This window comes from Pararge aegeria, chromosome 15, assembly GCF_905163445.1.
Source record: "Pararge aegeria chromosome 15, ilParAegt1.1, whole genome shotgun sequence".
In the NCBI taxonomy this organism is placed as follows: domain Eukaryota; kingdom Metazoa; phylum Arthropoda; class Insecta; order Lepidoptera; family Nymphalidae; genus Pararge; species Pararge aegeria.
In genome coordinates this window covers 6263091-6286787 of record NC_053194.1, presented here as the reverse complement: position 1 = coordinate 6286787, position 23697 = coordinate 6263091, and the positions used below count along the sequence as shown (strand labels likewise).

General features: G+C 35.0%; 1 protein-coding gene across 4 annotated transcripts in view; it reads right to left on the bottom strand.

Annotated features, from left to right (window-relative positions):
- Positions 1-13082: 13082 nt before the first annotated feature.
- The window catches only part of LOC120629855, a 155394-nt gene continuing 144779 nt past the window's right edge, over positions 13083-23697 (bottom strand). For all 4 annotated transcript variants that reach the window (XM_039898924.1, XM_039898926.1, XM_039898925.1 and 1 more), the window contains 2 exons: positions 15430-15539; positions 13083-15019 (listed from right to left, as the gene is read on the bottom strand). In XM_039898924.1, the coding sequence (XP_039754858.1) occupies positions 14663-15019; positions 15430-15539 (467 nt within the window). In that variant the 3' untranslated portion in view covers positions 13083-14662. The remainder of the gene's footprint in view (positions 15020-15429; positions 15540-23697) is intronic.

The window sequence follows — 23697 nt, the reverse complement described above, 5'->3', positions numbered from 1 at the left end:
TTGCTCCGCTGCGACTAAACACTCGACGCCTTTTGTCCGAAAACGTAATGGGGATAGATAAATAAAAATATGAGGGCCACGGCGCTACAAAGATATGTGATTGACGTGGTCAAATATTTAAAATTAAGTACCTTCCTTTTGAACTAATTCACGGTTGTATTTGACAACTGGTACATCCAGGAAATCCATAGAACGACAGTCACAAACATAATTTAACGAGTCGCAAAGCAAAAGTCGTAATTGGTGGAAAACTCACCACTCAACACTGCTGGACGTATTTCCAAGTACCTCGGTACTGTACCGCTTGGGTCCAGTAGCTCCTTGCGATTTATTTGATGTAATTTCTCCACCTCGTTGAACAAAACCGTAAAGTTAGGAATGCCGGACAAAAGACTCGTGTTGAGCAGTAAAGTTGCATAGGTTGATAAGATGATGATAATAATGACTGCCCACGGCTTGTGTCCCTGTACTGTATCCCTTATTCCTACTTATCCCTTAAATGCGAAAGTTGCTGTTTTAAATCAGACAAAGTAATGAACTGGCTTTCTCATTAGTTATATGGATAAGAAGTAACCTGTGACTTAGTCCGTTTAGTACTTCTGTTTCCTTTTTCTTGCAAATGCCTAAAATACTTTGGGTTATTTTCTTTTTGGCTTACTGTAAGATCATCGTTCAAGTCTTGTCTGTTGTTAAAAGCCTTTATTACGCCTAACCGGTCTGTCGAAGTCCTGCCACAATTGGTACAGCATATCCAAAGATTAACCTAGCCTAACTAAGAGACAAAAAGTATTAAAATGTAGTTTGAGGAAAAGGAAACAGTTTTTTAAAAGAGTATACTATAATTTTAGTCATTTGTTTTAAAATTTTTTTTTAAATTTTGAAATTTTTGGTTTTCTTTAAACAGTAATAGGAAAGATTTACTGTATCTGTAAATGGGACTGGGCCTTATTTCATGCAGCAACGGAGCGACTCAAAGTTACAATACTGAGTTAGTTTAGTAGTAACATTGTAGATTCGAATATCGATATCGCTTGACCACTGCCGTTTCGAAAGGCTTTTTAAAATGTCGCCTCTGTTTTATTCGAAAGTCTTACATGCTGGCTTATAACATATCCGCAGGCGAACCTAATGGACTTGTAATACCCGTCGACTTCAAACATTCTAGTGGCGTTAAAAGGACGAAGGGCCAACATAATACATTATGCTGCATGGTACAACTGGCAAGAGAAAGCGTTATTGCAGACAAAAGTGCTATACATGGTCACTAATTAGCTATGACATTTTAATTGCTACAAATTTTTCGGGGACCATTTTGGGCAACAAACTCACTGCTATTCGTCTACGTATCAATTTTGCATTTTACGCGTATTTATGTTATTTTAGTTTTAAATAGAACAACCTGGTCTATAAGCCACGAATTTCTGCAAAGTCCAGGGAGAAAAAAATTTGGAAGTGATCAAAAAATAATGATACATCTAAAGCTGTACACAATATTTTTGCGGGATTTCATTTAGCAGAATCTAGCGGAATTAAAGCCTATATTAATTAAGATTGCTTTGATCTCTATTTTAAATTACAGCACAAGTGGTTTATGCATTGTGGTGCGAAGGTGTAAACATACGAACCTTAAATGTAATTATAATATTAATAAGATTATTCTTAGATTATTTTTAGAATAATCTTATTAATATTATAATTACATATATATAATAAAATATATTAAATATGTATAGAGACTCCAAGTAAAATTTTACTTCATAATAAATACACCATATAATATCACATTGATTTTTACAGGTTTTTAGAGCAAGGAGAAAAGAAGATGATTCAAAATATAAATCGCTTAATCAACCGGGCTACCAGTTTACAGCCATCTCAGCTGTGGCTACAGCTTGGCTGTTAACGGTAAAAAGTGTAAGTGTACATCACTAATAAAGCGTTACATATTTGTTCCGTTTGCCGCGGTGACCCTGGGGCTATAGAGTCTACGTAAAAAAAAATCTTAAGAGAGCTGGCCCATTTCTTAAAGCATCAACCTGGCTGTTTAGCGTGGAAATGCATCCAGCGTTTTTGCACCATTCCACGCGCACAAGACTTGTATAGTAATTATTTTATTTATAAGTTATACTGCAACATTATCAATAAAATCAGCTGCCTAAGATCGCGATCACTTATGAATTAAACAATACCCCACAGTGGACGCTCAATATTTACCGAGAGTGGAGTATTTTTTGTCAAGCTCGAGTGGTAGGGTTGAATGGCTGAGGGTGTTTGCCGAGACGCGGCAACCTTCACCGTGGAATTTTGGAAATTGTACTTACGGTACAATTTCCAAAATACCACGGTGATAATAATGTCTTACTAAAACCAAGCACCTTGGATAACCAGGTGCGATGAGTGTCGATTAGAATTTCGGCCGCCCTATTACCACAGGTCTAGATTACTACATGTTCCTGACCGGTGGGAAAATGTTCGATCAGTTCATAACTGTGGCTGTCAGTAGCGTGCTTAGAGGTTATGCATACCCCGTGTATGCAGATGATATAAAATGACGAAAATCCCAAACACGAGTTATAAATACTTAAGGGTAGGCTTTTTATAACTCTTACAATGCCTTTAATAGATCCTTAAGTTTCTTATAACTCGTACTGGAGATGTTCTTCATTTTATATTATCTGCATACAGTGGCGTGCACAGGATTTTTGACCAGGCTATGCATTAAGAAGGAAGATGCCATAAAATGGGAAAATCCTTCGCATATATGAGTTATACAAAAATTTTAGTGTAGGCAGTGCTTTTGTGCATATATGAAGTGCACGCCACTGTCTGCATACCCTGTGCATACCCTCTACGCACGCCACTGGTACTGGCTGTAAATTAAAAATTTTGTATGAAATCAATCTTTTGTCAACCATGGTTAAATTCAAGTAGCTACCCTAGAATTATTTTGTACAACCACAATTATGGTGGAATAGTTTTCGATTACCGAAATAGCATTTCCTTAACTGCCATCATGCTTATTTATTGCATGCATTCTTCCAATGCTGTGTTCCGATCTGAAGGGCGTGGGTGCCTGTATAATTACAGGCACATGAGATTTGACAGCTACGCCTCAGGTTGGTGGGCACAGGGTGACAAGTTGCAGGACGTCTCTCTTGCATACCAAGTTGTTGTTAATGTCTTGCTCTGTTTATATGTCATAGTTTTTCACTTACTATCAGGTCATCAGGTGGGCCATCTGTTTCGTCCGTCAATTTTTTACTTTAATTAAAAGGATACCTACACCAAACGATAACGAACCCGTTCTTCATGAAGCATGAATATCTTTGAGCTTCCTCGTAACTAACGCTGCAGCGATTCTAAAAGCTTTCGAAATAGTGTTAAACGTTAATATTCCCTTCAGATTTACCAATTTTAAAACGAGACAGATTTATTTTAACCATATAACTTTGCATCGTTTGCAATGTTTATAAAGCCTAAGCAAAGTCAGAGGACATTTTATTGATATAAAGTCACTCAACTACTGAAAGCAAGTAGGTAAGTAATGGGTCATAATGGTATTGTATTACGAATGCACCATTCAATTTGTACGCCAGTTATGTACGTTTACGCATCTAATACGTATTGAAGGACGTTCCGTGATAACGATAAATGTATTTAGATTTTTAAACGTAGGTACTTGGTAAGTATTTTGTCTTCATATATTTAAAGTTAAATCTGTGTTAGGAGTTGAGGGATGGCCAGAGCTTATTTTTTTGTAAACAGACCAACCCTTCGCAGGATATGCGAGGGATACGTCCTGTAAAGTGCCGCCTTGTGTCCATCAATTTAAGGCGTAAGTGTTTAAGCTTCTTGAGCCAATGATTACACCGGCAATCAAAACCTTCAGACCGGAACAGTAATGCGGCTTCGCGGCATAAAAAAGCATGGCGATAATACTCTCCCCGGGACAAGCTCTTTAACACAAAGCTCAATTCTACTACATCCAGTCAGCGTACGTGGCGGCGTTTCAATTGGGGGGAGACCAATCATAAAAAAGAAGTATCAGCACGAAGATGGATTGGGTAGACGAATTTAAAAAGCACAGTTTTTTTGTATTATCAAAAGTTTATTGAATCGGAAGTAATTTATATCGGAAGATAAGTAAATCAGAAATTAAAGCCAATGACGTTAAATTATTATAAATTTAATGATGTTGACGATAATAAAAATGCAACGTAGGCATACGTGTGCCCTAATTAAATATCGTGACGTAATTTTTATAGTTTTTGCAAGAAGTAATGTTGAATAACACATAATAAGCGTGTAATTTTATATGAATGTCATAGATAATTACTTTACCATTTATAATAAACAAATAACATATAAGCATATGTTATTTGTTTACGCCCTATATACTTTAAGCGAGATTTTTTGTTAACCCATCCTTAATATTAAACTTACCTAAATGTGTTCGTTTGATTGTTTTTGATTTGTTACCAACCATTTTAACATAATATGAGATAGGTTATGTATAGTTATAGTATTGTATTTTCTTGAATATTATTTGGTATATCTTATCTATTATGTGGAATATACAGATTTTTTTTTTCCATAACATAAATTTGGAGCGCTAGTTTTATTAAAAAATGTAATAAAATAAAATAATAGAATAAAAGTAAGTTGTATTATAGATCACGAGCAACCAAGAAAAGTGGAAAAAAATCCTATTGAGCACATAAGGGCTCCTGAGTGCGAGCGAAGCCGCGCGAAAAGACTTTTCTGCGATTCATAAAACAGTGACCACGTAGGCGAAAGCTCCACGTAATAATTCTCCCCTCGTTTGCTGCCTATTACAATCGGAATGAAGCGTTTGGCAAACATTATATTCGCCTAAGCCACTCGAACCTCGCGACAAGCATTTGCGAATATCATTTGGATTTTCCGATGTTCTTTCCAGGAAGAACTCTTAGAAGAAACATTAAATAACAGCATTGTATGCCTCTAGTACAATATTTTTAATTAATAAACGCCGGAGTTTCTTTATCTTTTTGGTTAGATTTGTCAAATCGTATCGGTCTTCATACGAAATGAAAGATTACGCGCTAACCGCGTCGTGTCGATTTTATCGGCGTCAAAAACTTGTACTGAGGGCACGGGGTTTTTATTCCACTAAAAGTTAGTCCTTCACTGCAATCTCACTTGCGTCTAAATCGTAAGTTATGATGCAGTCTAAGATGCTAACGGGCTAACCTGTTAGGGAGCATGGCAGTTATATTAAACCTATGCCGTAAGGTGGTAAATAGCCACGGCTGAAGCCCCAACCAGACAAAACGTATAAACGAATATGAGACTAAAGAGTTGGTAAATAAAAAATACCTTCAAATGAAATGCCATCTCGATTCATCACTACCAGGTAGGGCAGACCGGCTTGTGTTTAAACTAACAGTTAGCACAGACCTTAACTAGTTAGTCCCAGTATCATGGGCTTCTATTAACAGTTGGTTATGGTAAGTATTGTAAAGAAAATCAAGTTTAACAAAAGCATCTACCAAATTTTTGAAGTTACACTTCTTTTGGCGCAATGGTGAAAAATTATGAGAGTGAATTTCTACGATGCGCGCGCACACCGACTACTGAATTCTACATCGCAAAGTTAATTCTAGGTGGCATGAAAATCGATAACTATGTTCAAGTTGTATATTCTAGTATTTTATATTCAGAACACGTGTTTCGTAACAGTACAAACAGTGTCAATAAATAAATATTATTACGTTAATAAAACCTTTTTTATTAAAAAAAAATCTTTTGATTAATTTAAGAAAGAAGAAGTATAACTTCTAACGCGTGTACATAAGTACACACACTCTTTTTTTTTTTTACAAGAGAGAATCACTTATCTAACATCGGTTAAAATGTTCTAATAGGGCCTACAAAAAAGGAATATGAAGTAACTACCTGGAAATAATAGTTAAGCAGCTATATTTAACTATATAGATCGAAAGCTTTTAGCGCGCACTTTAGCAATTATAGAGCTCTAATAGTAGGTGTAGTTTCGTGGTCTAGTTGAGTACCAAGCGGTTTGGCACCTTCCATCTCAAGTAAAGCTCAATTAAATATACTTTTAAATAAATAAAAAACCCGAGTCAAAACACCATAAATTAAAGTCATAAGTAAATCGCTTAATAAGAATAAATGGAATTAAAAATTTTGCTGAACTTCTCTTACTAAAAAATGTAATGGTTTATGTTGCAGCTACTTCTGAAGTTAGATATCTTGTGCGTTGCATTGGGTTATTTATGTACACAAATAAAAAAAATCGGTTAAACCACCGATTCACAACATATGAAATTTAATTACGATAACAATATTTAAAAAACGCACCGTATTTTTTTAGGAAAGAGTCCTCCCCCTTTTTATAAATACCGTTTCTAGTACCAATAAATAAATTAGATTTTAATATAATATATTACCTTCCTTCTTAGTTTTTACCCTCCACAAACACACCTGTACCGACGTCGCCCTATGAACTAGTTAGCGCCTACATCAGTGCACGTGAGTATCGACAAACATTATCACACCTACCCCGCTCATGCTGGAACACAGAGTAGGATGATTGCGACAGACAAAGATATTTGTAGCATTATTTATTCTATCAATCTATACCAATACCAGTTGTTGCCTGCGACTTCGTCAGCAAAGTCTAAATCATAAAAACATAAAAATAAAAAGTTTGTCCCACCACCCTTATCACTTAGGACTATGAAAATTTGTTTACAATTTATTCTCAGACCTACAGCATATACACACAAAATTTAATAAGAATCAGCCAAGTTTCGAAGGAATTTTGTTACAAGCACTGTGCCATGTGAATTTTATATCCCTTTTAGATTAAAAGTGCAAGAGTTTGGATGGACGTTTATCTGTTACTTACATACTTAATCATGTTAGAACGGCTAAACGATCTGGAAATGATGAAATTAAGTACGTAGCTAGATTATCGTTTCAGTTCAGCAAGGCTATTCTGAATAATGCCAGCTCGATATCGAAGCTCACTTAAATGAGAAAGATCACTTCGAAAGCGATCTCACATGACCTTGATATCATATTATCTAAACACCTGGCACGCACTTGCGAAGTGAAGTGAGTTTCGAATTCGAAGCTCGAACAAATAGAGAGTGTCCAGTTCTTGTAGGATATATAAATGTTTTTTTATTAATTTTTTTCACAAAGCAAGAGATCGGCATATTGTTTTGCTAAATTCAGGAGTCCGAGGACATAAGCATTCACAGCAAAACTTCCACGCGAACAAAGTCGCGTGCAGTGGCGTTCATAGGGGTTTTATTAGAGTAGGCATAAAGCAGGAGGATCGCATAAAATTGCAAAATTCTCCTTTTATATAAGTTGTATGAAATTGATAGGGTAGGCAGTGCATTCGTGCATACATGAAGTGCCCGCCACTGTCGCGTGCAACAACAGTACCTATTGATTATATACTGATAACCATGAACTCTTTAATCGGTCACGACTGACTGATCCTCGTGATCATTTTTTTGGTGAGTAGTAATAGTAGAGTTTTTCGTTACAGAGCTCGACCGGGGATGTACTACCATGCTTACTTCTGCCGCCAAGCAGTATTGTTGCCGGTGTAATTACAGTCTTAACACCTACGCTAATTTTACTTGTTTACTTTATACTGTTACATATGTACTGTTTTTGTTAGTTTCATTTGTTCTCTTTTACAATTTATTTCAATTTTTTATTAAAATTTAAATCTTGTTATAGTAAAAACGCAACGTGCGACGCGGTTGTTTGCTCAGTTTGATACTGGAGCAGATTGAAAATCAGCGCTGAGCATTTTTGCTAATGCACATCGTAAGGCTGAGTTTGCGGCCATCTGCCATATTGTTAATAATAAATTGATAAACATTTAGTAAATAATCTTGTATTAACAATAAAAGACTATTATAATTATTTATTATTTATAATAATCCTTTAATACCCTACACTATTGTTAATAAAGGATTAGTATAAATAATAAATAATAATAATCCTTTAATAATCCTTTTATCCTCAGGTTCGACTCGACTTTTTCCTTGCATGCTTTGCGACGTGTTGCCATGTTTATGGGCGATTGTTTTGCACTTACTATCAGGGCGGCTAGCATGGACAGGAGACAATTATATCCCCGGGGACAGCATAAAAATGTATCCTGTCTCACAGCTTTATCAACTCTCAGAGCACTGGCGCACAAGTGGTAATAATGTCCAAATAATACATGTGTGTAATAAACGGGGGTAAACTTATCCTATTTCCGTGCTTTATCAGGTGGAAATGATATTTTTATCCCTTGTCAGGAGATATAATTTTTGTCTCCTGCCCGTGCTTACCCTGCAGGTGGGCCATCTCCTGGTCCGTCAGTTATTACTGTAAAAAAAAAAACTATCCAACGGGTCCTTTGCTACTTATTTGTTCTTCATAAATAACGATATCGTCGTATGAACTAATAAGCGCCTAGGTAATAAAATGTACTTGGACATATAAAAAATACTGCACCATCTCTTGCTAGTTTACTATAGAGTAGAAATATTATAGAGATCTTACTAAAGGCCTTATCTGGGATTGTAGACTTTTGATGATGAGTAATGGTTATAACGACTTGGTTTACTGGACTTCAAATAATTGCGAGTTCGTTTATACAGTCCAAAATAACTCACACAATCATAAAGACAATCTATAGAACTTACAAAATATAAACGATCTACGATATTTTCAAAAATTAAAACATTCAATAAATAAACTTCATTTTGCTCTTTTTATCAAATGTATTTTTTGTAAAAGTTATTCGTTATGATACACAGAAGTTTTTCTTTTTAGTTAATGAAATAGAAGTAAGTTTACATAAAGAAATAATGCACTTGGTTTCATTTAAATACTGTAACATATGCGTAAATTATAATTGTGTTGTTCGAGTACAAATAGGTAAAATATATATACTTTGTTTTCTGCTTAATTAAAATTACTCAGGCCAATAAGCGTTGCAAATAGGCAACGTAAAAACAAGCCCATTATGATGGAATAAATATAAAAAAGCCTGACAAACATACATTCCTAACTCTATGTATCCATACCTACATATAATAAATCTGTAATGGGTCAAATTCTGTACATTGAAGATATTTTAAAAATATTTTTCCGAGGGCACTTTCTAACCGATACTGAACCCAAAACTGTATTTTTTTTTCGTTACTGTCTGTCTGACTGTCTGTATCTGGGCCGAGAAATTGACACTTATACAGTGACACCGTTGAATTATGAAAAATTATTACACTGTATTATTTTATACACAGAATTAAGATCATACAGAAACCGTGTACACTACTAATATTGAAGCGTAAATAACCACTCCGCTTTAGAATGGTTTCTCAAACAAACTGTTAGTTACTACTTACCATACCTACATACCGATCACCATAAAATGGGAAAATAGGAAAAAATTTCTGAGCTAGCAACATTCCGCAGGCGTTTTCACTGTTTTTGGACACAATGCACTGCTACAAGGATATATGTTGTTCAGGATTCAGTACGTTTTTAATTTAATGCTTTTATACATATTTATGAAATGCAACTTATTTTTTAAGAAAATATCCTATAACGTAAGTCCGTCACATCTATTGGATGCATTTATTCACGCATATGGCAGAGAGTGGCTAGTTTTTTTTATTGGATGTTTTTTTTATGTTTTGTCATGATCTGTTTTGTGTGTTAAATAAAAAAATAATAAATATAAAAGTGTATTAACATTTGAGTGTCATAGCGAATGAGTTACTCTGATTGAATTAGAAAAAAAGTGCTTCTCTGTGTATGTACAATATTATTGGCAGTCAAGCCACGATGTTTCGTTAGTTTGTTGATAAAAATAATGAACCGGATTTATTACGTGAAGGTATCCCAGATAACAATGTTCTTCGAAAAACAAAACAAACGCGTAACATTAGTAAACTAAGCGTTAAAAAATATGATAAATACGTGTTTACGTCACACTACAAGGACAAAGAATCAATGAAAATATACACAGTTTTCTTTTGTACAATACGTTATTATCTACTCACATTGTTAATATTATCCTAACTTGTTTTTGAATATACTTAATTTACATTATTAACATATATAAGTACAAGTATTATATATGCGAAAGTGTGTTTGGTATATATGAATCTATTGGTAACCCGTTTGTTGAGAACTAAGAAAGATTATAATTTTGTTATTCAGTTAGTAACTTTTCGACCGTTCGTTCGCTCGTTGGTGAACTGGAAACAATTTTAAAAATAGAATAATAAAAAAAAAAGAAAATTTTCAGCATCATGATACGATGTGGACAATAATAATTATTTGTATACTGAATGTAAAGATTTTTTTTCAATATTATTTATTTTTCTGATACAGCTATTAAAACCATATTACGCAGTTAAAATGTTTGTTTTCATCGATGCTCGCTTGTATTATTGCCATTTCTTCTTTTATTACGAGTAAGTTACCATTTCCAGCGGAGGGTTCTTTGCAGAGTCCTCTTGCTACCTAAATGAAAAAGGTCTGAAACAAATGTAAAGGAAATCAGCTTTAAAGGCACCAACATGATTGCAATCAGCTGTTGACAGTTGATTGGGAGCTGTTAGTCTACAGCTGACAACAGACAAAAATTAATAAAAGTATTAAGGTTATGGTATCATTCCGATAAGTAATCATAATATACCTAACCGTAAAAGTTTTTCGAAAACACGTCATATAGCCACGTCATCATTTTTTATTTTTTTTGTAAAAATCTCATTTGATACAAAATTCGCATAAATACTCTACGTTGGCCCTCAATAGAGCGGAAAATAGGGTTAACAAATTGATACTTGAATTATGTGTTACGTCACTATTACGTCGTCTAGGTCCTTGATAAACATAATGGTATCATGACAAAGACCAAAGACGTTTTACGATCGTCCACCTGGTTTACGATACAAATAAGAATAGGTATAGGTACATATTTATGTGCATGCATCTATTGCATAATGTAAACGGAGAAACAGGAAAATTTACGGTTGGATAACTTTATTGAGATTTACTATACGACCTTTTATCCTCGGTTACGCTCGTTTTGATATTTTCGATGACTTGCACATGAAATGTCGACACCTATCAATGTAATCTATACGATTTAAAAAAACCTATATACAATATTCAAAGTAATGAAGTGACCTGGAACCTAAAAGCTTGCGCTTATTTAGCCCAACGGCTACTAAGTCTAGCAATTGAAGTGAATTATAAAAACTAAATAAATATACTTCGACAATACACACGTCGCCATCAAACCCCAAAGTAAGCGTAGCTTGTGTTATGGGTACTAAATAACATTTGACTAGTAATGAAGTTTACTTCACCAATAATGGAAAAATTTAAACATTAATTTCTGCGAATTATTCGAATTTTTCTGCTGCATGAGACGACCGCAATTGATTTAATTGACACCATAGACGCACCGCGCATTTTACGTATAGGATGCTTCTTATAAATGAAGTTTTCCGTCATCATTCGTACAAGTCGTCTCGAAAAAACTGTTTGAGGTAGAATCGTAACGATAAAATATTAAAAAAAGCTAAGGCTAAAACTATGTCTCTATGCCAGATCTACTCTGTGCCTCTAGGTGCTAATCGTAGAACGCACGCATAAGCGGCATCATGTCTGCTAGTTAACTCAACCCTATTTGTTTTTCGAGTTAAATTTCACCCGTAAACGGCTTCTTCCGGTCAGATTATTGGAATTGCTCATTGGTTACCTACCGGCTACCTACATCGATCAAAAATAGTAACCTAACATGGCTCCGAATATTTTGTGACGATACATAGATGGAATTACGAACGTTTGAAACAGCACACTAACACAGAAGACGCATCGACGAGGCCCAAAGCTATTATCGTAGGATTTTAGTAAGTGCACCTGTGTGAGAGTGCTGTTTCGAACGTTTGTTCGTAGTTTCCATACAAATTTAATATATTGTAAATTTATATAATTTTTATTTAATAAATTAACTGCTTCTTATCTTTTCTGTTTAAGTAAAGACCCCTGATTCTGTGTGATACAGTTATGGATAAAAAAAGCTTAAGGCTTATTTGTCTATGCCATTGAAAACATAGGTTTGAAATTACAACTTTTGAGATGCGGCTGTTTTTGACATAGCCTCCGGGACAGATAGATAGATAACTCCGCCTATTAGGAATATAACTTTTAATTTCCACAAGTTTATGACAAAAGTCAATTTTGATACCTAATAATAAATGTCCCCATAAAGTAATGAGAAAGTATGAGTAGTTTGTTTTGCAAATCCCATAATTAAAAAAACCGTAATTTTGTGATGAAACATTTTGTAAGTAAAATTGTGTTGCCTAATAAATGTCAGGTCGACCAAGAATCAAAGAATTCGACTCTTAAATAAAATGCGTCGATTTTAAGTTATGAGCTTAATCCGATAATAAAAATCCAAGCATTTGCCTAATCTCTACAAACATCTTTGGCATTAAATGCGATACATACTGACCCTGTCAAATACATCGTACATAATAATATGTTGAAGAATTTTTGGTACAAGGTAAAAGGAGGTAGTGAGATTTGTCCCCAGAAAATCATCTAAAGCATATAAAACACATTTCAACTGGGTCGCAATTTTTATTCAAGAACCGTGGCATCATACCTAGTCTAAAAACTTCATTTTTGGGAATAAAATTTAAATTGTGCACGAAATGCAATTCTTTCATGTATGTAAATGACAAATCTTCATACTGTAAATTTTTACGTCACCAAACGTTTGTTTGTCGATAAGAGTGTTGTAAGAACAGGACCCTTCTTTCATTGCTTTTAAAATATTTTTTATCAATCAAAAAATTTATTATTTACTGATGATATATATGATTTACCTATTTCAAAGAAACAAAACCGGCTTCTGCTTTATAAAGTAAAAGTTTTAATACCAACACGGCGACCTAATATACACAATATCCACCAACGCGGTTTGAAGGTAAGGGTACAAAATAATAAAAAGGATTATGCGAGTTAAATATGATTTAATTTCGTAATTTTTCTTAGCAATTATATGATTTCGTTTTCAGCATCTGAATAATTATAAATATAGACACGGCGTTACATAAACAGTGTCATATTATAACAAATTTATTGTGTATTTAAGCGTATACATCGTAAACTATTTTTACATTATATTGTTTGGAATGTATCTATGTCTTTTACACGTTTTGTCATTATGACAACATCGATAACGTGCAATCGAAAGCGACCTTCACTAATGGTTATAGCAACATCGAAAGTTTACAAAATACTGGAATTTAAATAGACACTGGGATATATTACGTTTTATATTTTGTTATTTGTCTTATGTTTAAACAATTTTATCTACTCATAGTTTACAGACATAAACTTAACACACTAAACACAATGCGAACACAAGGTCATACACTGCCACCACACTATGGCACAGATCTTATTTAAATATTAAATATTACAATGTCCTTTATCATTTCATTAATTTCGTCGGCGCAAAACGAAGTGATGTCTCCATATTCAGTTTTATTTTTATTAACGAACAGTCTATATTGTCTGGAATTATTTTCCAAATAAATAATAAAGACACCGTTTTACATCGAGAAGTTAGAATAAGGACGAGAAGAGATTCGAAACCTATCACTCTCAGACAAACACTTAAAAATAATATGTACAAAACCGCTCAAAATCATACATTAATCCAATTCATAGTTTAATCCGATACAAAAAACAATTAAGAAAGATGTTTTGGTAGAGGCAGAAAGGAATCTAGGTCATACGAACATTATCAACTGTGGCTAATCACAAGAGAGCAGTTGGTCGGATTAAATATCCATTATTAAATACAAAACATTTTAATACAACTTTACACTAACATCTACGCTTACAAATTTTGATTAACGTTTTTATTTTTCGATAAATAAGTAGACACGTTTATTATATTTACAAGCAGATAACATGATCCGTACTAAATTAACAGTAAAGCATTAAATAATAATACACTGAGAATTGGCGTAAAGGCGTTGTAACTACACTATGGCGAGCCAGCCGGAGCAATCGAGGTTAAACTGAAACGTTCAAAGGGCTCGTCGCAAGGAAGGGACGATTCTGTTTCGGCACATTAATGACGATGTGCCACATAGTTTCCTTGTCGCGCACAGGCATCAAAGTTCAGCGGTGGTCTGTCGGAAGACTCGTGACTAGCGAGACTACTATTTGCTCTATGTACAGAACACTTTTTTTCCTTTTAGAGCATGAGTCGAAGCGCAGGCAGAAGAGCAAACGAGCGCCACGATGTTACACGACCTTAAGGAATTTCACAGCTCCAAACGTCGTCCCGGCTCGACTTTTTCTCCCCATTCAAATGTTTGCTCTCTCTCTCGCTTCAGCTACCATTCATGCGACGTTTGAAACGCCGCAGCCATCGCGGCCGAGCGCTAACCTAACGCTATCCAGTCCTCGTCACTGTAATAATACTGCGGTAGTTGACTAATACTCTGTCCACTCACAAGGTCCATCGACAGCTGGCAACGGAACGCGTGAAGCGTTGAAGCGTAAATGAGCTGCAAACGATGAGACGAGACGTCTACGTGCCCTCGCAGAGCCTTCGCCTCTGATGCCTGCCGTGGTGATGGCGAACGCGACAAGGTGGCTTGATGGAGTTTTGCGATGGGGGCCGGGTTCTACGCTGCGGGCGCCGAGGCATGTTGCCGGCGAGGATATCATTGTGGTTTTCTATATTGAATTCGTGAGCTATTTTCAAAAATGAAAAACACTTTTGCTGTCGCTGGGGGATTTGGCTCTTCAAACGTCTCATCTGGCCACCTCTCCTGTTGAATCCTATGTATCGGTCTTCGTTCCTCACCAGGTGGTAACGGTTGTAGCCGTTTACAAATTCTTCTTTGAATAAACAGTTCGGTTGTCTTTCTGCTTGAAATCGCGTCTGTTGACAAAACAAAACTGTTATAAATTTTCATTGGACTAAATAACAAATATTTAAGTAAGTATATTCTTGTTAGTGTAAGTTGCTTAAAAATTCGTTTCTTTTGAGCACTTAAAGGGAACTTCGTGTTGAATTTATATGCAGCTGGTGTACTAGCTGTCTATATATCCTTTTATCCTATGAAGCCCAGAAGTAGGATATAAATATTTCAGATAATGGAATTCCTTTTATTCAAGTAAAACACCTGTGGACCAAACCACGGGTTTTTAAAAATATAAATGTTGTTTTCTATGTGGGGCATAATACTAAAACCGATGTTGGCGAAAATGGAATGTCTTCCATCGCATACGATACTTGTTAGTGGAAATTAAGTGGGTCCTTAAGCCAATGTTTTAGTGAAACTTTCTTACCAATCGCCTGCCGATCAAGCGAGAGCGGTTGAAGCACAGGTACATGTCGTGTATGGGCGAGTGGATGAGCAGGTCCAGACTTAAGCCGTGTGTGCTGAGAGTGAGATTCGCTGTAACAATCAAATAATTTTCGTTAATTTTTTTAATATCAATTCTAGCTGGGTACTGGGCTCGTCTCTTATTGGAGACACGGTTTGTGGCCTTTACGACTATTATTACAAGTGGGTCATAACACCTGGGTCTGACGGCTAGTCTCCAAGGCGGGGATTTACATCCCTATTTTCCTAACTCTATGCTGGTGCTGAAAATTCTTCGACAGAATACACACATAATACCTAGCCATTCTTGGCCTGACCGGAATTGTAATAAAGGACCTCCTGATCCGCAGTTGAACATGCTACCCGCTAGACCAACGAGGCAGTCTTCAATTCACGAGTACATATTTTATACTAACTTCCTGATAATCACAAAGATCTGAGATGCTCTTCCGGCTTCCTTCTTCGACTATACCAATAAACGGAGCATATGGTTATATTGTCCTCCAATGCGCACTGGGCCAGCGTGGTGGACTACGGCCTTAACCCCTTCTCATTGTGGGAGGAGACCCGTGCCGTAGTGGGCCGGTAATGGGTTGATATGATGATGAAGGTGATAAAGGTTACATTGTTTAGGTTTCTTGAAACCAATAGAGAATAGGCAATATGTTGGACAAGCATATTCCACATTGGGCAGCACCATCAACATCATCAGATGGGATTGCAGCTAACGTTAAAATAAACTGTTATCAGTGCAAGTATAATTTCAGAAGAATTGAAATATCACCCTAATTATAAATGCAAAAGTGTGTTTGTTTATTTGTCATTCCTTCACGCCCTAACTAATCAACCATTTAACGGTTTTTGGCATACAGTTAGTTAAAAAGACGGATAGTAACATAGGCTACATTTAACTCCAGGAAACCAAACGGTTCTCATGGGATTAGTAAGAAACCCCTACAAACCAAGACTAAGAATGCAAGCTACAGCAAATTATAAAAAAGTGTATAAAAGGTACAGTTAATATTAATTCTTTACATTGTACGTAAACCCAATAGGATATTAGAAAAAAAAAATTAAAGATAACTGTGATCGCGTGTTAAATTCGATTGTTAATTCATAAAATTAATTACAGCGGTCAAAAATCTGAGGAATTTTAAATCACTACCAACAACATAGATACTCGTAGTTACGATAGTGTAACTATCAATGCTGTTAAGAGTGTCCGTGTAACTCATAAGTTACCATTTGAGACCCCGCTGCCTGTGGTCACATAATAAATTCAATTACTAATATGCCCGTACTGAATCGAGAAAGTCATAGGTGCAACAAACTAATCTTTAATGATATTTGAACACTTACAAATACAAAAATAAACCGCCTATAAATATTAATCTATTGCTCGACAATGAATACAAGATAGATAAAGATCGGATTACATTAAATAACCTGTGCGTAAAAAAACACTACGCGTAAAGAGAAAGAATTTTAAGGAAAATCGGTGACTGTCTTTTCTCTTTGTTGGGTGTATTTAATCATAGTTCAACGTTCATCAAATCTATTGTTTACTGTTATATTAACGCAATGACGCAAACACTAATAAATTCTTAAGATATTTGTGAATGCTGTCTTTTTTATCACGTTGGATATGATACGATTGGCAACTTATTATTTGTAGGAACAGTTATTGAAAGACTAATTTCCTATTCTAAATTCCTGATATTAGGGTATAAGTGCAGTGATTGTTGTCGTTGACACCATCAATACTGCATGCAACCAATCGCATTGTGGAGTTTCTGGGTTCTGGACTCCTCTTTTATGAGAGAGTTGATCTGCCAGTTGTAAGAAATGATATCTATAATATAGTATTTACAACTTACTTCCTCAAACGAAGTTCATATTAATCCGTAAGTATAAAATTTACTTCTTTCCTGATAACTTTTTGATACAAGAAGGGCCATAAAAGGGAGTTCCCATGTCGTCAAAATCAGTGACATGTAAGCCTACCCCAGTCATCGATTAGATAACACGAAAGAGGAAAGTCCGAGTATGGAATTCGATGACCAAACGCGATGGGACACTAAAAAAAGAATTAATAAAAATAAAAAGTACAGACGACCGCCTGTGACACCGACCATGTCATTTCAATTAACATTAAAAGAAATAAAATGCTTCGGCCGGTGCTTGAGGAACATAAATTTGATATAATTTCGATAGTTCCTGTGAGTGCGTGAAAGTGATAACGCGTTTTAACGGTTTAATGGAATGACATTAATGTTACCTTTTGCCAGATTGTTTGACCTATTTTGCTGTTTCACGAAATACCATTTTATTGTTTTTATTAAGCCTCGATTATAGTATTCGAGGGCCGAGGATTTTTCCGCATAGTTGTTAAGTTTTATTTTTCTGTACATATTTTATAAAAATGATCACGTAAGCTTAAAAATTTCCTTTGAGTTTGCTATTCTCAAGTCGTTGTGTTTAAGTTTTTAAGCTAATGATACTCCGCGACACGTGTGTAAAAAGTGAATAGGTACCACCACGTGTCATTTTTATCGATGTCGTATAATCTTATTACGTAATATTTACGCACCGTATAAAGACTCCATAACTAAGTAATCAAAGCCTAGCTAGAGTACTACGTGCATAGACCGAGCTAGCCCTCTTGTCAGAAGAGGAGGCTCAAGTGAAGTGTTAGCATTTTTCCACACTCAGACGGCGTGATCCTGCTACTTTAACAAGAAGAAAAACAACTTAAACATTTCGACCCAGTACCAAGAATATTTCACTTACATTTAAAGCACATGGTATGATACCTACAGCGGTGGAGCCCGACGTCGGAGCTAATTTAGTCGGATGTCGATAACTCAGTGACGCCTTCGAAGTATCCTATTCTTTTTAGTAATTTCTTTCTTAGTGGTTCGTTTATGCACTTACCTCAAAAATTAAAAAGAAATGCTATTTATCTCCAGTTTTCAATTACATTTTGCGTTTCGGCACTTGTAGTTTTCATAATTTTGATTTGAAGTTATTTCAAAGTAAATCGAGACACAATGTCTGCAATAACCTTATCATCAAATGTAGAGATGCTCTTAAATTTGTTTTATTTAACTCATTAAATTTGTTTGTTTCGTGATACAAGTAAGACGTAGCGATAACACGTTGGTTTATTATTTGATCTCTAAAATATTTAAGTTTGTTTATACATAAGGACTGATAATTTTAAAGGCATGCCGCCGCAATTATGCTTAGCTTCCATGAAGTTATAATTCTATTGACAATAAACATTTCTTCATTAAAGGTGGATCAAAAAGAAAACGAATTTAATAGAAATTCAACATTGTACGATAATTTTAAGTCAGCGTATTTCGTATATAATTTCTAAGTTTTGCAAACACCAATATAAGCCTTATTTTTTTTAACATAGGTATACATACTTCGTTTGGCTTATAAACTTTTGAATAACTACTGAAGTAATGTGTGAACACAATATATATATCTCACTTTATTGTGTCATGCAATAAAATAACAGAGTTTTTAATACACTATTACTGCAGTAAAGCTAAATAACTATGTGATACATGTGCCAAATGATACGTGTGTCACGTTTTGGCAGCTCATAAAATAAAAGAGAATACCTCCTACAAAACTGACATGGGCTTTATGCGAAAACTGAACATTGTCGTGGAGTTGCATTTCAAAACCTTGAGGTTGCAACCAAATCTCAAAGATGAAAAAGTAACGGTAAAGCTTGCAAAATATCGGCTCCTCTTAAGACAAATGATTGTTAATTTGCACAGTGTACGTACCTCCACTACAAACAGACAAACCTAATGTTTTATAAGGTCTTGTATCTAAGACTCATTAGTATCCTGTTTAATGCACACCCAGAAAAAAAACAAAAAAGAGAAAAAACGATACAGATTTGTACTATTTTTGATTGTAAATTCCTTCATATGTCCAAATTACTTATCATTTCCAACCTAAAGGTTAAGGAAGTTCAAAGGCCGTTTAATATTGTTAATTATTTTTAATCAAGTACAATTTAAATAAAAGTACCGTTTTCCAGCCTACTGTTAAAGCATGGTGTGTGGGTCACTCCCAGTTCCGCCACAAACACTTGTTCGTAGCAGATCAAACATCGCCACGGCTATGCTCTATTCTTTCGTAACAAGATAAACGTCAACATTGACAAACCTCTGTACTCACATACTCTGCATTATACCTACGTAGGCTAATTTTTTGAAAACACGTAATCTCGACACGACATAGTAAACATTTCACTTTGATCGTGCCGCTTCCATAAATTTTCACCTTTTCTTGGAGCATATTATAATAATTCATAGAAACTTTTCATACGCTCTGCTGTCTCTTTATACGAGTTTCCTCTTACACATCCTGTTCTTAAGTAAAGCTTTCAATTCTTATCTAGATTTTACTTTGATATGGGTTTCGAACCGTACTGGAAAATCGAAACCCTTTAAGGAATAGATGTCTGCGATTCCTTGGTCAAGGGCCTTTTTATCACAACCTTCTCATAAAAAAGTATATGTTTAACAGTCTGTCTGTGGAATCCTACCTCTCAATCGATACGATTTAGATGTGTTTTTGTATTTTTTAAAGCTTACGTGGTCGAGTTGGTACTTAACTATAGTTTATGAAGCATTCAGGCATTTCAAGATCATTATTATTATTTATTTTTATTATGGACACTCACAATATATATATATATATACCATATATAGTAATAAACTTGTACAATATTTAACACATTCACTTATATATGTTATCGATAACAAGTGAACATGACGTTCACAAAAAGAAAATAATAATAATGACATGTAAACACTGATGCAGAATCAAGTAGTTTGCGGGATACCCAGCCCATCAGCAACTTTCAGCAGACAGGTGTGAGCTCATTAGAGTGGGCTCATGAGTAGGTGTTAGATAGATGAAAATGGCGGAAAAAAAACATGGTGTGGGTCGATCACGTTTAAATTAATACTAAAAATTTATAAATTGTGCTACGCTAGTCATATCCGTGCATACTCAAAACGATAAAGCCAAGGTATCGCCGTTGACGTCATGGAGGACACCATATATCAAATTAATACTATGTATCTTAGCAAAGGGTAAAGGTAAGGGTTGAGGTATTCAGTTACATGTAGCTTGATGCTTTTTTATATTAAAAGTTCCATTCATTGACCACGCTTAATCCCGAAAAGGATACCGGTTATCCATCTGAAATACGTAATTTGGCAAGAAAATAATATTTTAAAAAAAACATTTTAAAAGAAAAATGTGACTATCATATTTTTAAAAAGGGTACCGTCTGTGTTTAGTTATTGGCGGAAAAGAATCTACGAAATATTTAAATAAATAAATTAAAGTTAGTAGGTTATTATAGTATCGGGTAAACAACTATAGTTATTATTTTATAAAAAAACGTCTTATCGTTTGACAGCATTATGAGTACACCCTTACTCAATTGTTGTGACTTTTGCATAGCGAAGGGCGTTACGGAAAACAGTAAGTTTTCTCTTCCTCATGTTCATTCATTAGTCGATACAGTTTTCACCATATTTCGTAGTACCGCATTCTAGATTCGATACGCGGTTAAAACGTGATTTGCCGTGCTCCATTTCTGTGTTTTATCAGTCAAACACTCATCAAGCGGTACTTGTCACTACTACTGTTCGGAATTTACACAAGGATGTAGAACACGTATGAACGTATTACCAGCTTTTATTAATTAAAATTGCGTAGTCCGTTCCCGGGCTTTGGACAGCGCCGTCGGTTCCGTTTTGAATAACATGTTTAAATCTTCCTTTATGTCTGCAAACCTAGATTAGAGCAGCGTGGTCTACGCTATAAAAACCCTCTCTCCCTTGAGAGATGAGGCCTATGACCTGTGTGTGGATTTAACACCGCTTAACTTCCTAGTTGAAAATCCCTCTGAAATTTTACAGCACTGCAATCTTTACTGCGCAGAAAATGCATTTCGTTATGTAAGCTATGACACATCTGCACACATAAAAGATCCACTGAAATAAAAATTAATTAAAGTAGGAGCTTGATTTAAGCAATTCCACTGCAGGATCACAATACATTACATGAAGAAAAACATTACGTGAATCTAATCTGTATTACGCAGGAATGTGAAATTTGCAGTTTCAGTATGACCACTATTTGAAACAATTGACGCATGACTATCTTATCACTGTAATACCCAATTACAAGAAATAAAGGATTACTTTTTCACCCGCGGGCAATAATTGAGTGTAGAGGAATTTAAATCACGACTGTCACATTTTATCTTTTATTTGCATAGTTTCACAGAAATTTTTGTGACATATTGTTTTTTAGTTATGTATACTTTTGTTAGGTTTGGTACCATATTTTGCTTTAGAAACAAAATAAGAACATTGCATTCCAAATAATAAACTTACTAGTAAAACTAATTAAAGATTTTCTTCTAGATTTCTCCGCGGCCATTTGTAATGGTCGACGAATCGGCCAACGACCGACTATCGTCCTGATAATGGTGTATCGATTTAATCTTATTTGTAACCTGCATTTTCTGTCAACTAGGCGGTACTACGACTAGCGTTGAATGTTTACTAAAAGGCTTTAAGCACACTAATTCTATTTCACGAAAACTATCACAAAAGCTGTATTTGAAATGAATAGAAACACTTCTACCGAATAGCGATTAAATCATTTACGCAATGTAAAATAAGTATAATAACATTTTCATTCATTTAATTGAAAATGTTTATACACATCCTTATCTGAAAAATTCGATGTACAATTGAAAATTTCAATTTCGAATCGCTAGACAGTGCATAGATAAGAAAGGGGTTTTTTTTTAACTCTGCGGCAACCTTTTTAGGTGTTTTTTCCAAGCAAAAGTAATAATGTGGTTTGAATTAGATGGGAGACTCTTGATACACTTATCATGATGTAATTTGGAACGCAGTCCAATTTGACTTTGAATTTGAAAGTTTTATCAAATTCAAAGTCAAATTGGACAAGGAAAAAACAAACAAGTTGTCACAACTTCTTCTTTCGCCACATTTATATTATTAAGGTATTATTTTAGTATCAATGTCTCTCTCTACGTCGTGTTCCTCATTGCTGAGGGTCGTGACCCCTTCCACTAACAACTTTTTGGACGATTTTGTGCCATTTGACTCGGCTTTGAGCAACGTTTAAAGCCGTATGCACTTTGGTGTCGAGAGCAGTGCGGATTTGATCCGACCAACGAATCGGGCTACGTCCTCGAGGTCTCTTTCCTTCCACTTTGCCAGTGACCACTATAAATATTAGTATCAATGTAACCGTTACTAGTTAAGCTCATCCATTAAATAAGCCAAAAGACACTTACTTGGTAATTTATAATGGTCTTGATATTATTCTATCAATGATGCTTGGTCAGACAATTGATATGCTTGTTATTTGTCTTACCAATTATTCTTGTACTAATTAACGTTAAATTTAATATTAAACTTATCGAGCAAACAAAAATCCGCATGTTTAATTAAATGGTGTAATCGAAAATGATTATTCCCTCGTAAAAATGTTATCTCAGGAGACCTTGGGTGGTATCAAACAAATCGAATATTATGTAGTTTACTTTTGCGTAATACTCGTCATCTCCTGATAACTTCCGATAATGGGGTCAAGACAATGTCGTAGACAATAGTTTCACAGAAAAATATAAGAACTTAAAATAATCAACTATTTATTTATCATAGCTAAAACATTCCATTACAGAGTCGTGTAAACTAGGTGCGATAACTGTTAACCATCACACGATATATCTGCTTCTGGTCGGTGTATGCCCGACTACTTTTGCACCTGAGTAACTGAGTCCAAGTAGTTTGTATTCAAAAGTCGCGACTGCACGTATAGAGTTTTAGGATGAGTTACTGAATGTGATAGAAGGATTCATTCGCAAACAATGATACTCTCGTATTAATAACAAAGTATCATTAATTATTATCAAAACAGACATTTATTTCTTCTTCAACCTGCAGGAACAAGAAAAACTAGACTCAGCATATTGCTTTTTTTAAATATAATATAAACTTGAGCGCTAGTATTCTGGTGAAAACAAAACTAATGAAGCAAATGAGCTCGTGATGATCGCAGCTGTCGCAGCTGAGCGCTTGTGGTTGAAGAGTGTTGGGTCGAATTTGGCACGAAGATACCAAATTGGGTTGTCAGTAAA